Source organism: Equus przewalskii, chromosome 19, assembly GCF_037783145.1.
Source record: "Equus przewalskii isolate Varuska chromosome 19, EquPr2, whole genome shotgun sequence".
Classification (NCBI taxonomy): Eukaryota; Metazoa; Chordata; class Mammalia; order Perissodactyla; family Equidae; genus Equus; species Equus przewalskii.
This window is the reverse complement of record NC_091849.1, coordinates 38946621-38964604: the sequence shown is the minus strand read 5'-3', so window position 1 is coordinate 38964604 and position 17984 is coordinate 38946621. Positions and strand designations below refer to the sequence as shown.

Below are 17984 nucleotides of genomic sequence, written 5' to 3'. Positions count from 1 at the left end.
GGTTCGAGCAATGATAGACGTCTGCACGGCCTGCCTGCCAGACGAGCAGCGAGAAAGCCTCTCCAAGTGCAAAGATCGGTAAACCCGTTAAAAGGGAAAGTGGAGGCTGCCTTCCTTCGGACACCAGAACCTCCCAGAGATCAAGGGCCTTCTTCAACGCCCTGGGACCACCTTCTCAATCTGGCGCCCAAGATGAGCGCTCAACTGCTCAAGAATGCTCCACCTGCTGGGGAGCAGATCCCTGAAGAGAGATGAAGCCCGGGGCAAGAGAGAGGAACAATGGGGCAGTCTGTATGCTTCAGATTCTGAACGATGCAGCGTGAAGAGTTGCCCACAGCGTCCACGCGGTTTTGGAGGGGACTGTTAGCCATACAGCCGGCCCCGGAACGTCACAAACCAGCGCACGCGAAGCCCCAGGGCCACAGGCCCCGAGCGCGCACGCGCAGCACAGAGCCTTCGCTACGCAGGCGCACCGCGGCCCTGCGCCAGGCAAAGAGGAGGGCCGGAGACCGCAGGCGGGCGCGCGCTGCCGGGCGCGGGGGAGCGACGGCCGCGCCATGGAACAGCGGTTAGCTGAGTTCCGGGAGGCCCGCAAACGGGCCGGGCAGGCGGCCGAACCGAGCCCTTCGAGGCAGAGCGCACAAACCTCGGGAGAGAAGGCGGAAGCAGCTGCGACTCCAAGGGCAGCCTCAGGCTGGCTAAAACGGTTTCTGGGGTGGAAACCGAGGCCCGCGAGTGCCCAGACCCAGCCCAGCGTCGCTCAGGTGAGAGAACGAAAGCCTCGGCCCGAGACGGGGCCTCAGCGCCGCAGTCGTGAACTCTCCGGAAACTCCAGTCGAGGCCCCGCCCACCACGTGGTGACGCTCAGGCCCCGCCCACCATGTGACTGCCTTCTAGCCACGCCCCCTCCTCTGGTTCCGGGCGGGGCCGGGGCTGCGGGCGCCTCCGGCCTCTCGGGGGCGGGGCCTCGCGTGTCCTAGCCCTCGTGTCAGCGCTGATAACGTGGCTTTGACATTTTCTTTCCAGTGTGGAGCCCACGCAGGTCCTGTTTCCAGGCGGGAAGCGAGGGTCTAAGGTCCTGGAAGAAAGCACTCCTGCCCTTGAGTGATTCACAGCGAGCTGAGTTATCGTGACGCCCTGTGGCTTTCCACAGCCGTGCCGAGCCACAGCCCTCTGCTAATGGAGGGGAAAAGGTCTAATTGGATACTCATAAAAAGTGGCCGTAATTAAGGCTTGCATTTGATTTCGCACCTGGGCCACATGCAGCCAGTAGACCAAATAGCCTGTGCTTTAGAAATAGAAAACTTGTATTCAAACTAGCGTTTGAATGCAAAACTTGCAAAAGTGTGGCACCTGTAACTGCCAGTGGTGGCATATGCCTATTGTGCGTCACTGTTGAACTAGAGAAGCTTATTCAAGGTCAATAAGGAATATCCAAGGCGAAATCAATATTTAGATTAGTATGATAGTCTTTTTACCCTTTAATTCTTTGGTAATCTCTTATTTTGCTGATAAACTTAGCATCTCTTGGTAACTTCATTTAGTTTTCATTCAGGAGTAAAAAGGCAAGGTGGCTTGCATGTGAGATTGGAGCCGTGTGGGAATACAGGACAAAACATTAACGGAAAATCAGTGCTTTGAGACAATCTGTGACAAGGCTTTTTTACCTCAAAAGTGTAATAAGAGCCAAAAATTCCTTTTAAAAATTAAAAGGTACTGGAGCAGAAGTGTGCTTTACGCCTCTTAAAGTTATTTCTCTTCAGTTTATTTATTATCGCACAACGTCTGGTTTTGGGGGATTTTTTTAAATCAAGGAGAACTTTTTGTTTCTCAGTTTTGATTAGATATTTTTCTCCATGACACGAAAGGTTCCTTTATTCTCCATGACACGAAAGGTTCCAGCTGACTTGCAGAAACAGTGTGGCAGGATTCAGACAATCCGTTTCCTTGCGGGCAGTCTGTCTCAGGATAACTTTGTTGTTGATTAGAACTCACTGAGCACAGTTGCTTGAGATTTTAGAATCCACTTCCCCTACCCTTTTTCCTCCCCACAGTTAGAATACAATGTGTAACCCACACAATGGGTTTTGACTGTATATCTCATTTCCAAAGAAATATGAGATTACTGAGGTGGACCCAGAGAAGCCAAACTTGGAGAAAGCTTCCATGGTTAAAAACCCAAAAGCTGATGCCCTGGCAAAAGGATGAGAGAAGTGCTGGACCTCCAGTTGCTTCTTATTAATCACTCTGTTTTTCATAAGGGACTCTGTTTTAAGCTCATTGTCATGGACTTGGTTATCATTCCTGGGTTTGCTCTGATGTGAAATTTCTCATTAAATTCTTTTTTTTCTAATTTGCAATCCATCTCTACCTAATAATTTTGGTGGCTTGCCAGAGATTTCTTTAGCCTTCTTTTTGTAATTGCTTCTTTTCAGGAGTCATTGATAAGGAAGCATCCACATCCCCCTTCCTCCACGCTCAAATTTAGCTTGGGGAAAAGCAGTCCCTCAAATAAAATATTTCTTCCTGTGACAAGCTTCTACTACATTAGGACAAAAATGCTTGTAACTTTTTTTAATCCTGCAGAAACCCCCCGTCTCCCTCCCCAAGCATATCCCACACCAGCCCCCAGTGCAACATGTCGTCCCAGGGTCCACTGCCCACACTCATCCTGCAGCTCCTCACCTCCAGGCCTGGGCTCAGGTTGGCCCACAGCTCAGTGCTCTCCTTCTCTGGAGTCACCTGGCTAAGCACAGCCTTTGCATCACCCCCTCAAAGCCAGGGGTCATCTTTTAATTTCTTCCTGTCCTTCACCATCATGTGTTCATTCAACAAAATCCTTTCATGTACCCGCTGTGTTCCAGCTCCTGTCCTAAATCCAAGGAGAAAGTGTAATACAGACAGATAAAGCCCTCCTCTCACAGGTCTTGCATTTGAATTTGAAGAGGCAGGGACAGCAGCCAATAAACAAAGGAGCAGAAGGATGAATGCTGTGAAAGGGGAAGAAAACCAGGCTAGTGTGATAGTGAATTGGGAGGTGGGTGCAGAGTGCTACTTTAAATGGTGTGGGCAGGGAGGACCTCCCTGAGGAGGTGACATTTCATAGGAAGGAGCCATTCTTGCAGAAACCTGGGGACAAGGTGAAGGGCACATGTGATGACATTTTTGCTGAGGTTTGTAGAAGAGGGAGCCAGCCAGGTGACATGAGGGGGAGGGGACATTCCTCCCAGAGGGAACCACAAGTGCAAAGGCCCTGAGGTGGGAAGCAGGTTGGTATTTGAGGAATGAAAGTATCTTCCTTAAACTATGCCCAGATGTGCTGTGACAACCACAACACTTCCACACACAGCTTTCCCAGCAGAAGGTGCACTGGCACCAAAGCAAATGCCAAGTGAGGCAGAGGAATTCCCACATCCCTTCTCTCCCTTGTTTGTTCTCTGTGCCAGTTCATTTACCCCCTTCCCCCACCCCATCTCCTTCTAGCTCTCTAACCCTTCCCTTGCCATCCCCCATGAAGACCCCTAATCAAGTACAAAGAGCCTTGGAGGGAGACCATCCCAGGATCCTAGACCAACCTCATTTCTGCCTATCGCTAGCTCTGTGACTTTAGAGAAATTAATGTCTCAATGTTTCCTTATCAGTAAATTGGGAATAATAACACCTGCCTCCTGGGTTACAGGAGCTCAGGTGTCTTGAAGGCGCTCAATAAGTGGTGGCCATAAGCATTATTCTTTTTATACTCCCTCAATAATAAAATAAATTCAGTTTACTGTGAATTTCAAGTCATACACATTCAAAATGTATTCTGTATCCATCAACCCATCATTTCTCTCCAACTTGTGTGTCACCACCCTAGTCTATGCCTGGTCCTCTCTTTCTGGGCCTCTGGCAGGAGCTACTAGCAATTTTCCTGCTTCTGCTCTTGCAGCCCATTTCTCTCCGTGGCAGCCAGAGTAGTCTTAAATATCAATCCGATCGTATTAGTTCCCTGCTAAGACCTGCAGTGATTTCCTCTTATGCACACTGGTCCAATCTGAAAGGGACGTTTATTTATTTAGTAAATGTATGTGTCCTGGGGTTGGGGGGGGGAGTGTTGCTGATGATATGTTAAGGGCCTTTCCAATCTAACTGAAAAGGTAATAATTACAATGTTGGTGCTAAAAAAGGAGGTTCTAACAAAATAGAATTTCTGAAGCAACATAAATCAAATTACCTGTATTTTTTATTGAGACCAAATGATATTTGTTGTCCCCTTTTAAATGATCATGTGAAGAGCAGGGGATATAACTGAAGAAATGAACCAAAAGCTCTGCATTGAGAAACTCTGTGTGGGGTGCTGTGTTTGGCTCTGGAGACACCAAAAGATAATAAATGGCAGTCCATGGCTTCATGGTAACAATCTAGGGACATTTGTGACCTATATTAAAAGAGCGAGACTTCAGTGCTGAATAGTTTGGTGCTCAACGAGAAAGAGTGCCAGTTAGTGCTCCAGGAGGCAGAGGGGGCGCCCTCCTTGATGGCCGAGGAGGTCAGGGCATCCACAATTCACTGGTCGTGCTTTCTTGGAAGGAAGTCAAGGAGCTGGGGAGAGGAGAAGAAGCAGAGGGTATTCCAGGCCGAAGCTGGCAATGGCTTTGGGTAGAAAGCCCAGTTGAACTGCATAGAGGGTTCATGTGTCGAGCAATACATTGTGGATTGTGTTGTACAGGAAAAATTGTAGACTATTGTTTTGCAAACTGCAAGTCATGACCCATTAGTGGGTGGTGAAATCAATTTAGTTTAAAGTTTAAAAAATAGAAGAGAAAATGAGAGCTTCATATAGTGAAGGTATTTGTTGATTTGTGAAAGTTTTTTTTTCTGTTACACATATATATGCTGGCTCATAGTACAAAATGTATTTCTTATTGTGGGTCATACCCAAAAAAGTTTGGAAGATACTGGACTACAGATCAAGCTCCCTAAAGCTACCTAAATACCTGTGTCTCCCATTAGCACCCAGTGCAGAGGCCAATGTCCTGGCATTTCTGTCTGCTGAGTAAATGGAAAGCCTTGGATTCCAGCCCAAGGAGTTTAAATTTTAACCTGCAGGCAATAAAAATGTGTTGAAGGTTTGTGAGCAGGAGGTTGATGGGCGTCTTAGGAGATTCATTTAGCAGCCGTACTATGGTTTGGGGAGGGAGGCGGGAGGAGGCCGGGAGTCTAGTTAGGAAACACTGCCTGGGTCTGCGGGGAGTAGGATGGTCACAGAGGATGGAGAAGTTGTGGCTATAACAGTGATTTTTTTCTTTTTTATTATGTGGAAGGGATTTTTGTTTCCTGTTTCTGGTATAGTCCTCATTTTAGAATCATGTCACTCACAGAATTTTAGCTCATCTAATCAAATCAACAAACATATCGATTCTGTGTGCAAAGCATACGCATGGCTGTCGCATGATCAGTTACTGAGGAGCTTCTGTATGGGGCACAAATTAGCTCTTGTTAGCAGCAGACTAATCTGAGGAAATGTCTCCCGTGAATGGGAATCCATTTGAATAGTGTAAGGTTTTTATTGGGTCGCATCTCACTAAGTGCTGATCAGTTTTGATTCAGTCAGAACAGGGCGCATGAGCTCCTTGGAGATGATTGTTTTAGAGAGCAGGGCAGGAAAATAGAAATCAATGAGCCGGAAGCCTTCCCAGAGCGCTGAGAGCTGCCTCTCTACACTGGTTCTCAATCTCTCAGCCCCATGCCCCTTTATTCTTACTTCTGTTTGTTTGTGTATCCTAGGAAGCCGCTCAGCCTGGGAGCAGCACATCACAGCCACCACGGAATACAGCCATTCCTCTGCCATCGCCACGGGACCAGTCTATCCTGACCAACATCACCTTCTTGAAGGTTCTTCTCTGGCTGGTCCTGCTCGGACTGTTTGTGGAACTGGAATTTGGCTTGGCTTATTTTGTCCTGTCTTTGTTCTACTGGATGTACGTTGGGACACGAGGCCCAGGAGAGAAGAAGGCGGGAGAGAAGAGCGCCTACTCTGTGTTCAACCCGGGCTGCGAGGCCATCCAGGGCACTCTGACTGCGGAGCAGTTTGAGCGCGAGCTACAGTTTCGACCCCTGGAGGGGAGATAGGACCAGGCTCTGCTGTCCTGCAGCTGGCCTCCGCGTGGTCCCCTTAGCCCCAGGGCGTGGACTTGTGGGCTTGATTTCAGGTGCCCAAGACTAAGGACAGCGTGCAGGTTAGCTCTGTGAGCACGCGGTTCTGCATTCTCTCCCTGATCTTCCGCTGCAATTTTTTCTTTGAACTTTGCTTTGGTTTTGGTGAAACTCCCAGAAAGACACTCACTGTGGGTCTGACGCAATTTATAAAAATTACGTACAAAATAATTAAAAAAATAAAGGAGACCCGTGTCTCATTATTTGAGAGAGGTGATTTTAGAGCACTAGGAAGGCACTGGGGACATAGCTGTTTGAAGTCATGGTCGGGTACATTGGGACTGTGCATTCAAAGTGAATGTTCTCTTTCAGTCCTTTCATATTTATAGCATTTTTCCCCCTAAGAAGCTTAAATTGCAAGTTTTGTTTTTTGGGTTTTGTTTTTATCTCTTCCTGCTTTAAGGCTTGCTTTTTGGGTCATTAATGATTTTGAAAAATAAAATATCTTTAAAACGTGTACTTTTCAGCAACAGATCCGCATTGCCCATCACCACCTTCCACTCTCCTCTGTTACTCTGCGCCCACTCAGTGAAGGAAGAGAAGAGAAGAGAAAGCCCTAGGTGACAGGTGTGGGGAGGGATTTCACAAAGCCAACACTGGTAGATTTGATGAGTGGTTGTTAATGATAAACTCAGCAAGAAAAAATTCTTGAGTGTGTAGGGAGGTTCCTCTGGAAGTGAAACTCCAGACTTATTGGCTGCTTGGGCTGTTTCTTATATTCTGGGGCTTTGGAGTAAGCAGTCCCTTCGCCTGTGGGCTTCTGGTGAGAAATCAGGTAAACAGTGGTCATCCAGGCACGCTGTCACAGTCCCTTCCTCCTCCAGGACAAAGCTAGAGCTTGCCTTTGTTAAGATTGCGCAAAGCAAACCATTAAATACTTATTTTATGGATCCTACTGATGAGTAAGAGGAATCTAGTTTTAAAGCAATAGATTTTTCCGAACGTAAGATTTTAAGAATTAACGATTCCCCAGTAGATTTTCAACTTCAGAATTCAGTTATTAATTCTTATATTCTGAAAGTAACTTTAATATTTATGAGATGTTATTAAGTAATGGAGGCCTGTTGTTAATTCTTCTTTTGTTCTTGCCTGATTTACTTATTAGAGCAAAATCTTTGCTCAATTTAATTAATTTAACTTTTATTCATTGAATGCCAGCACTTTGCTAGGTGCTTCACATATGATAAAAAAAAAAAGCAGACGTGTTCCCAGTTCTCCAAGCATGCAGTCTAGCTGGAAGTGGGGTGGTGGACAAAATAATCCAGGCAATTCCAATGATAGAGTGAGGCACATTTCAGTGATGGGAGGAGTGCCGAGGGACCTTCTCATTCATCACACTTGTGGCCATTCACCCCTGTGTGCTTCAACCCTTGCTGAAAATTCCTCCATTACGCATTGCTCCTCTCTCCAGCCCTTTGCTGGTGAGAGTTGGACTGTCCCTCAGTCATCCAGTTGAACAGAAGATCCCTTTAGCTCGTAAAGAAGTCTTTTCTCCCGTGACTTCTGTCTGAACTGGACCTGTAGAAAGTGTGGGAAACAGATGACTCCCTATTAAACGTGCAAGTTTTGCTCGTATTTAAGATCCATGATTTTGTTTCCTAATTTACTTTCTTAAGGCTTCCTTCATTTCCCTGATGTTTAACTTGGCCTTTTCCACTTCATAAAAGCCAAGGACAGGGAAGAAACCTTCCTGATCGAAGATTCACTGCAATGCCCAGGGCAGTAAGCACTGTTCTAGGAAAGAATTATTTTGCATTTTAAAAAGGTATAATTCAAACTTTCACCTAAAACAAAGCACCTATAACTCTGAATTAGGTACATTTGATCCAGTTAGTAATCCCGGCAAAGTAGAGACTTGTCTTAAGCATAGAAAAGACTCAACTTAGGAGTGGACCTCACTGGCGTGCTTTGAAAATGTTGCTGTTTGTGATGAGGCAGAGCCTAGATTGCCTTAAACCCATCTTCCACGGGATCTTCTGTGAACAATTTGTCTCCTCTCCTTGCTCACCTCTTCCCAAAGTTTGCATGTAATGACAGCATTAACTTCTAGGAAAAAGGGGGTGTGAACCAATTAAATGCCTGGCAGGGTGAAGAGGAAAGGACAGTATGTATTTGCTGTTCTTATCAGGCCATTAAGCTTTAGGTGCAGTCTTGATTTCCTGAATTTGGAAAGGCCTATTGATCTCAGAATTTCCACTTAGGCCTGACCATTAGCACAGCAAGCATCTTCCATTAAAGGCTTATTCTGTCATCAGGGAACTTGAAATCCCAGAGATGCGTTCAGTTCCTATGATAGCTGTGTGTGCCATGAGGTCGTTTCTGTCTGAGTCTTACAAGAAAATTGGCTTTTGCTTTTATTTGTGTTATTTCGTCTTGCCTATTCACAGGGACTGTTAAATGAGCCTCTACTTGTAGGGCTGGAAAGGACCCAGAATGCCATCAAATGCATCCCCCTTGCCTTGGGCAGGGCCGCATTTATTTCTGATTACATTTTTTTTTCTCCTAGTGACCTCTAAAGAAGAAGAATCCAGGTGCAAGATTCGGGCGCTTCTTAGGAAGCTCTTTACCAAAAGAACCTGAGCCACCCTCCACTGCCACCCTAGGTTATTTCTTCTTATTCTCAGTGGACACAGAGCATCCTCCAGGCTGGTAAATCATTGCTCAGTTCTCTTAGTCCTCTCTCTTCTTCAGGCTAAATCCTCCGAGTTATATTCCTGGAACAATCACTTTCAAGCTAGCCTTAGCCCGTTCTGAGGGTTCCAGGTCTGGGTGGGGATGATTGTCTCAGTTGTTGAGTGCAATGACCTTTCTCAAAAGCTCTAGAGTTTTACCAGTGACGAGATAGGCGTGTATATTTTGTGCTATTAGGATTGTGCTTTGAGTGTAAGAGGTCTTCCACATTTGCCTTTTGACGGATCTGTTCATTAAAAGATTAGGCTCACAAGTTCTGTGCTAAAAAAAAACCTGGGAAGTTACACAATTGGCAGAACCAGTGATCCTCAGTTGAGCAGAAGAAAGAAAAACTCTAAACACGGGTTTTTGTTTCCTGTCACTCATACTGTTAACTTATTTTCCAGCAAATATTTGTAGGCGCACTGGGCTTGGTGCTCCTGGAGACACATAAATGAACTTGGTTCATCGGAGTCCATGGTGCATAAATGAACTTGGGCTGTGGGAGTCCGCCGTGACAGCCGGGATGCGGGTGGGGCTGGGATGCCATGGAGCATCTTGCCACCAGGGGGTAGCATAGAGCTGCCGCTATAAATCGTGGGTCCCTTCACATCACACTCGATAATTTATGTCATGTGGGAAACCCACTGGGATGTTTATCTGAACAATTTGTGCTGCTTTTTCAGGCATTCTTTTCACTCTAAGATTCTCAGAGGAAAGGGCCCATCAGAGGTCCTGGGAAAGCTACCAGAAGTGATTTATACATGTACTTTTACATAAAACAACTGCCCCTCTCTAGACTTACCGGGCAGTAGTGCAGTGGAGACGGTTAGCACTGTGCTGTCCACATCTGAGCTTTGTCGGAGGAAGAAAGACTAGGAACTTACACAGCTGGCAGAGAAACAATCCTTAAGCAAAGAAAGTAAAATTGGAACTGTATGCTCTGGTTTCTGTCACACATACTTTATTTCACACCTTTGGAGCATTAGGCTAGAGAAAGACATGGCTCTCACTCTCAAAAAGCTGAGAGAGAAGACAAGGTGAGTGTTCAAAGAACCACATTTTAAGGCATATAACGTAATACAGATGTTTATAAAGGTATAAGTAGTGTGTGTGTGTGCACGCGTGCCTGTGTGTGTGTTGGGGAAGGAGTCATCAGAAGGAGAGATCTAAATTTTGTACTACTTAGGATTGTCACTTTTATATGAGGAATACTAAGTTTCCTTAACACGGCATGGATGAATGTTTGGAAAAGTGCAGTCTATGGATCACCTGCATTGGAATGCCCTGTGGTGATGTTAAAAATGCAGATTCTGGAGCTCCACCCAGACCCACTGACTTGGAATGTCTAGGGGTAGGACCCCAAGAATCTGCATTTCAACAGCCTCCCTGGGGTCATCTCCAGCTCACTAAAGATCAGGAGCCACTGATGTAAATCATAAATGTTAAAATAGGAAGAAAACAGTGTATATTAGATCCAAGCAAAGAGAGATGGGTGTGTATTTTTAAAAGGCGCAACAAGGTTTGCCATTTTTCAAACTGTTCACTCGAAACATCAGAGCTAGAGAAAAAGAAACACAAAGATGACTTTAAAATGATGAGGAACTAACTCCAGAGGCTGTACTGTCATTAAAGGTGCTTTATTTCTGAAGTTTTCTTTAAAAACAATTATTAGCAAAAGAAGCACATGCTCACGTTAGAACATTTTGGAACAATAGGAAAGTGTTTTCTGTTGTGCTTATATGAGTATATGTCAGAATTCAGGAGGTACATAGGCTACACAGTGATAGAGTCTCCCTCCCACCATCCTGTTTGTTCTTTCTCAAGCCCACAAATGATAGCATCCTCTACACACCATTCTGCCCTTTGCCTGCTTTCTTCTTTTTTAGGTTTTTGTTTTATTTATATGCATTTGAAGTTTTCATGTAAAAGAATGACATGATACAATTTTCATTTTGAAAAGTTCATGTGGAGAGCAGATTCTTTATGTTGTTCATTCGTTCCCCTGTCTGTCCATCCACCCACCCATCCATCCATCTACTTATTTATGGAACACCTAATCTTTTTTTCCATTGGTGAAAATGTTTATATATTTTCTATACAGCCATCTTTTAAGATTTTGTTAACCGATATGGACATTGCAAAATTATTGGCTTAAGACGTATACATTCTACTTCTTATGTTAAAGTGGAGGATTTTAATTTGGGGAAAACAATAATATTAATGATTATGATAATTAAAAACTAAATCAGAATATCCTAAAAGTCAACACAACAAATTTAACAAATATTTTAGGAAAGGAACCAAATAAAAGCTGTAACCATTTGTTTCTAGAACAAATACATTCATGCATTCATCAATTTAACAGTTTTGGACAGCATTTTACTGAATAAGTGTTTTTTATTCAATTCATTGTTTCATTAATGAAAGAATTACAATCCATAAAGATGACCAAATGAGGCATAACAACCTACTCACCAGCACCTGCTTTTCCAACTTATATGAATCTAACATCTCTCTCCCTCTCTATCTATCTGTCCATCTTCACCATTTCTTAGTCTGTCTTTGGGTTTGGGCCATGATTTCTTATGAAGAGAATCAAAAGCCTAACTTAGTGTCTACTGTGGACTTTGACAGAGCGCCTAATCTTTGCCAGGCCCAGTGCTGGGCTCTGAGTATGTAGGGATAATGCAGACGAGGTCCCTTTTCTCAAGGAGCTCACAGTCAAATGGGGGCAGCAGCCAATAATCAGTTACAGAACAGTGTGGTAAGCACTATGTGATGTCTAAATGAGGACCAGAGGATAGAAAAGGGATATCGAAACACTTATGAGGTCAGGGGGTGCTTCCTGGAGGTGGTGACATTGTGCTGAGTTTGAAGGAGCATCAAGTACTCTCCAGGGAAGAAGGCAGGGGCAAGGAGGTAGCATGTCAGTCACAGGAACCCCCTGGGAAAAGGTGATTAATCATGAAGGAGAATAGCATACTTGAGGAATATGATACATTCTGAGAATTTTTTTATTATTTCTTCCAACTAGGTGTTACATATATATATGAAAGTTATTGATTTTGGTATATTAATTATGTACCAGCTCTTGCCCTTTACTGAATTCTCTTACTAATTATAATGATTTTTCGATTGATTCTCTTGGATTTTCCATATAGATTTTTTTTTCAAATTTTGTAAAATTTAGCTCCTCTTTTTCCAAGTTTTATACCTCTTATTTTTGCTCTTTGTCTAATTACATTGGCTAGAACATCCAGAAAAATGTTAAGTCAGAATAATAGTCAATATCATCTTTGTCTTGTTCTTGACTTTAACGAGCGTGCTGTAGTATTTTCCCATTAAGCATGATGCTGGCTTTAGCGTAAGTGGATCGATCGATAGACACATGGTTATCTTCAGGAATTGTTCATCTGTACTTATGTTGTTAAAAGAGTTTTTTTCCTTAAGAATGGATGTTGAATTTCACGAAATCTCTTTCAGTGTACTGGAGATTGATTATGTGATTTTTCTCTTTGATCAATTAATGTAATCAGTTGTGTTATAGATTTACTCATATTGAACCATCCTTTTATTCTTGGAATAAGTGATCCTTGACAGTAATGTCCTATTCTTTTAATGTGCTGATAGGTTCTGTTTGTTAATACTTTCATTTATATTTTTGATTAATAATTTTCATGAGGTTATACAATTTTTTGAGTATTTTTTTCAGATTTTGGAATATATAAAGACATGTTTTTAGGTCTCCATTACAGATTGTTCCCTTTTATCATTATAAAAAGCCACCTTTGTTTTCTTTATTGCTCTTTGCTCTGAATTCATCCTTATCTGATATTAAGATTGGGACCCTGCTTACTTTTTGTTTGCGTTGGCCAAGTATGCCTCTGTCCGTCCTTTGGTTTTCAGCCCGAGTCATTTTTGTCAGGTCTGTTGCTTGTATATAAAGAACATTTGGATTTTGCTTTAAAATCCATTATGAGAAATATTTTTCTTTTAATAGGTGAATTTATCTCATTATATTATTGAAGTCTTGTTCACCTCATCACATTTTATGTTATGCTTTCTGTTTATATTGCTTCTTTTACCATATGGTCTCTGCTTTTTGTTCTGTTTCCTTTTGTGTGTGTGTGTTTCTTTTGATAATTTGGAAAACTTAAATGTCTGTTCCACAGCTGTTTTTTTTTTAACTTTAAATTAATTCCTTAATCCTTCATATTTTAGGCAGTATTTATTAATATCCTGTGAAAAATGAATGTAATAAGTTTGTATTTCCACCTGTTCCCTGCTTCTCTCTATTCCTCAATACTCATTCTATTGACTGATTAATTGATTGACTTTACATTTTTAAATATAATTATAATCTATTACTTGATTTATTAGCCTTAAATTACATATTTTTACCTGTGGCTATGAAAGATGAGGAAATCCACATGCCTACACTGCTTTACGCACCTCCTCTCCCTTCTCCTCGCCTCTTTTTATTAGTTTTATCATTACTATATTGCTAAGGTTTTTCACATCTACATTCTGTTCTTTAACCATAATTGCTACATTTGTTTTAGTCTTAGTCCAACCTACAATTGATTTTTTTTCACTTACTGATAAACTATGAATATATTCTCATGCTATTCTTCTACAATATTGTTTTTGACAGCTGCATAATATTTCTGTATGGATAAATGTGCCATTTCTTGTTTAGCCAATCCCCTATTATTGAGCACTTAAGTTGTATCCAATGTTCACTAGTATGAATAGTATAAACCAGGCTAACCTCTTTGAAACTTAAAACTCTATATTTCCAACTCTTGCAAAACAGTAATTAGAGGCCAATTCCTCTCAGGACAGTGGTCTCAAACTTTAGTGACCATTCACATCTCCTGGGAGTCTTGTTAACATGGAGATTCCGATCCATAGGTCTGGGCCGGAGCCTGAGATCCTGCAATTCAGACAAGCTCCCAGGTGATGATGATGCTACTGGTCTTCAGACCACACTTTGAGTAGCAAAGTCTTTGAATACATTTTGTGTCTGTGGAATTTTGCTTGAATGAAAAAAATGCAGAAAACATAGTCTGTGGCAGTGGTGCTCATTGTGTCTTGTGAAACACTTTAAAATATTAGGTTTATATCAAAGTAATTTGTAGAAAATCATTATTATTTGTGAATGTTCATTTTGCGATTTTGTTAGTGCACCTTCAAGGTTACCCTTATGTTGTAAATCTCCTCACTTGCCTAGGCCTATTGAGGATGTGTGCATGGGAGCCTATCAGATGGCACATTGCTGTCACATGGGAAAAAAGACTGAGAACCTGGGGACCAGAAATAAAGCAGAGTTCAGACTGGCACCCTGGAGTGAGTCAGTGAAAAGAAGACTTTGATCCCCAATTTGTAGATGATACCTGCACTCCTAACCCTTGGAGATGTGTCTTTCCTTTGGCGGGTGGGTGGTTGTTAGGGTGGTTTTATCCTACCAGACCCTAAGTGATCTGGCCCCTGCCTGCATCTCTCAGTTACATTTACCTCCTTCATGTTCATCCTACCCAGGGGTTAAGCAAGCTTTTTCTATAAAGGGCCAGACAGTAAATAGCTTTGTTGACCATACTGTCACAACTACTCAACTTTGCTATTGTAGAGCGAAAGCAGCCACAGACAATATGTGAACAAAGGAGTATGCCAATAAAACTTTATTTATAAAACCAGTTAGTGGGCCATAGTTTGCTGACCCCTGCTCTAACACACCAAATAAGCTTCTGCTTTAGGGTCTTTGCACCATTTGTTCCCTTTGCTTAAAACTCACTTCCCCTAGATGGTCCAAGGATTTGTTCTCTTACTCCATTCAGGTCTCTCAGCTGTCATGTCATCTGAAAGGCCTTCCCTGACCACTCAGTATAGAATAGCACCCTTCCCCCATATCTCCATTCCTTTTTTGCCTCTCTCCTATGATAAATACTTCATTTAGTTACGTTACTAATAATATTGATCATATTTTGATAATTTCTGGAGAAAAGTATATGTATTTATAGGCGGAGTATTTTTTATACGTGTAGCAATTCATTTACAGTGAACCATCTCTATGGACAGACTTAGATTTGTTATGCAGAGTTTGTTTTAATCATATTCCTTCTAATAACTTTTCCCCTGAGATTTAGAATGAGTTTGACAGTGCCAAACATATCATATGATGAAACGGCACAGGGTGAAATGAAGGAATTGCTTTGATCTAGATCCTCATCAATTAAAAAAAAATAATGTCTTTGGCTATTCTACCTCTTACTATGGATTATACCAGGTTCTGCCCCTGTATGTAATTTTCAAAGAACTATTTATGGAAAAAGAAGAATTTCCTATATAATTTGCATGTTTCCCAGAAGCAGAGGAAGCCTCGTGGCCTAATGAAAGGCTGATCAGTGCAGGGTGAGTAGGGGAACTGGGAGAGATGTTTCCTAAGGAAAGATAATCAAATAGGAAATTCATGTGAGGACATGATAGCTTTGGAGGATCCAGTCCCAAGGAGGAGAGAGAGATCGGATTCTGAAGAGTCCACACAGGGTGTCCATGTAGCCATGCCCGTGTAGCCAAAGGCTGCTGTAGCCTTTGGAAATCTACATCAGTGTACCATTTTGAATGCAGCTGAAGAAAATCTCTCCATGTGGGCAGCTAGTGTAGAGGGTGCATGAGCCCCACATGCCCTTAGGGAGATGACTCCAATTATGGGGTATTACTGAGGTTCAGATGGCTTGGCATACTCTCAGGGGGTCCGTACCGTGGAAGAACATCTCAAGAGCTGTTGCACTTTTAACATGAGGAGTGACACCAAGACTAACCCATTGAAGGACCCCAATAGGCAAAGGACCCCTCCTGCTAGAAGAGGGTCTATATCTGAGAAGCAGGCAGAATTCAAGACTAGGATAAAGTGAGAGAATTGTGGTTTCAGCTGATGCTAAGATTCTACAGATGAGGCATCTTTTCTGGACTTGTGGCCCCATCATGCTTTGGTTGGCAGGCTTTGCGATCTCTACCAATTTCTTTAAAAAGGTGATTTTGTAAATACCTATGTAAAGTGTGGTGTTATGGACCTTTTTCTTGATTGCTAAGAATATTCCAACACAGTATAATTCCTAACATAACATGATTCTGTTATATAACATGAGTGTACATAAGATGACTTTTCATCTGTATTTTTAACTACCTTTCCAAAGGATGCTGTTGGAAGGACATTGGTTTAGCTTAACCAAAGTGAGATGTCCTTATTTTGGTGTGTGTCTCCCGCATTTTGGTTCTCTAGTCTCCGCTTCCCACATTAAGATTTGAAAATGAAAGAGCTTGAGGCTGGTTTCATTGTAAAGTGGCATCTAATTGGTGGGTACCAGTGGGGTTCAATAAAACTGAAAATTCAATTTCCTAGGAATTTTGAAGATTCTGAAGCTTTCTAAGAGGGCAAAATACATGGTGGTAAAACATCGGTCTCTTTAAGCCAGAAATGTACATAAATGGTTATAGATTGTTGAAGATTGGACCTAAAAGCTAAAGTAACTATAGCCTTTTTGTTGCAGCTATTAAAAGGTGTGATTATGTCCAAGTCCTGAACTGTGTTTCTAATTCCACCTTAGGTCATTGGAACTGAAAAGTCTTCTGTAAACATTGTTTATTATTTCAAGTCTTTGCTCTTTCACCCTAGAGATATGGAAAGTTAAAAAAAATTGTTTGCCAGTTCCCTCCAGGTGTTAGCAGCCTGCTTCAGCATCCCTCAGCGTGGGACTGCTCAGTGTTTATAATACTCAGCTATTGATTTTATTCTCTGAGGTTGTAACACAGATAAATTCTCAGGGCTATTGGTCCTATGTGAGGAGGAGCCACAGTAATTCATTCTAACACTGGTGCCTGGCATCCGTGGGAAAAAAATAAAAACAAGTGTTGGATTTACTCTTGGCTGTGGGTCTTTTTCTCTTTCTAAAATCATTATGTTAGTTAAAATGAGCCTTTGTACCAAAGGAAACAATCTATCACAGCTTGGGATTGGAGAACTCTACAGGGAAAGAGCTCAGATTTATGGAAGAAGGAGTTAATAACATTGGCTAGAGATGGGGCTCCTAACTTGGCTCCCTATAGCTTGCCTCTTGTAATTCTCATTCTTTTTTCCACCTCTGCAATTTCTTCCTCTCTTTTACTATAGCTCTTTTTCACATTTAAACAGTGCTGGGTTTTTTAATTTACTTTTCTTATGTTCTGGCCTCTTCATCATCTCTTTCCCACCTACCCTTCCCGCCTTTGGGATATATAATTTCTACTCTTTCCTTGTCCCAATACTGGGTCTATTTTCCCATCTTCTCCAACTATCTGGATACACTTTTTATCTATTCCAGTTTGTATTGCTGGGGTTCTTTCCCCCACTATTTCTATCAGAAAGGGAGACCCCACTGTTTTCAGTATTTGTCTTTATTGTGGGGATGTGTAATGGGGTGGGGAGGAAGGAAAGGAAGAGGGAAATAGGGAAGGAGAGAGAAAGAGAGAGATTGAAAGACACTGAACTGTGGGTGTTTATGACATAGGCTTCTTGGAAAACAGTGAGAGAAGATGGGTTGGGGGTGGATTCCCAACCCTTGGGAATGCTGATACACATGGCATAGGAGTGAGCTCCTTCACAAATTCTATGTGGAATTCAGTTATCCCCATCTGTGGGGTATCAGTCACTGGAATGTGGCTCTATATTGCATGCGTACATGGATGAGTCTGGAGGCCAAGAATTCTCATTTATTTCCTCCACGGCTGGGCCTCTGCAGAGCAGGGCAGCTCCATTAATCTTTCTTCAGGCTGAGGTTAAACCCCATTAAGCCAAAGTGCACCTGCTTTTCCGAGATGTCATCTATCTGACTTACGCATCCTACAAATGTGGTGGTCACTGGTCTGGTTTGGTTTGGGCAGGTGTTTTCCTGAGGGTGGGGAAGGGAGAAAAAGCTCTGAGCTCCATCTTGCTCCTGCTGAGTGGCAGAGTAAAGACACAGAGAGGTGAGAATATCAATAGTGGAGTGAATAAAATCGAAAGCAAGATTGGTGCAGACAAACCAAAATGCAGACATTCTATCTGCAGATATCAAGAATTGGCTATCCTTGTAGTTTGC

General features: G+C 42.6%; 1 protein-coding gene across 2 annotated transcripts; it reads left to right on the top strand.

Annotated features, from left to right (window-relative positions):
- The first annotated feature begins 405 nt into the window (after positions 1-405).
- Positions 406-16788, top strand: SAYSD1 (SAYSVFN motif domain containing 1). 2 transcript variants are annotated; one of them, XR_011530079.1, is made up of 3 exons: positions 455-764; positions 5767-6218; positions 8702-16788. XR_011530079.1 is itself a non-coding variant. In XM_008518016.2 (2 exons), exons 1-2 carry the CDS (start codon positions 558-560, stop codon positions 6109-6111), a joined length of 552 nt encoding a protein of 183 aa, XP_008516238.1. In that variant the 5' UTR covers positions 406-557; the 3' UTR covers positions 6112-6654. The 2 variants fall into 2 exon arrangements, 1 of the variants encoding a protein (XP_008516238.1); XM_008518016.2 differs by lacking the exon at positions 8702-16788 and having other exon boundaries at positions 406-764; positions 5767-6654.
- Positions 16789-17984: the final 1196 nt, after the last annotated feature.

Coding starts and splice junctions, on each gene's coding strand:
- SAYSD1 (XM_008518016.2), top strand. CDS start 558: ATGGAACAGCGGTTAGCTGAGTTCCGGGAGGCCCGCAAACGGGCCGGG. Junction 765..5,766: donor CCCAGCCCAGCGTCGCTCAG/GTGAGAGAACGA, acceptor TGTGTATCCTAG/GAAGCCGCTCAGCCTGGGAG.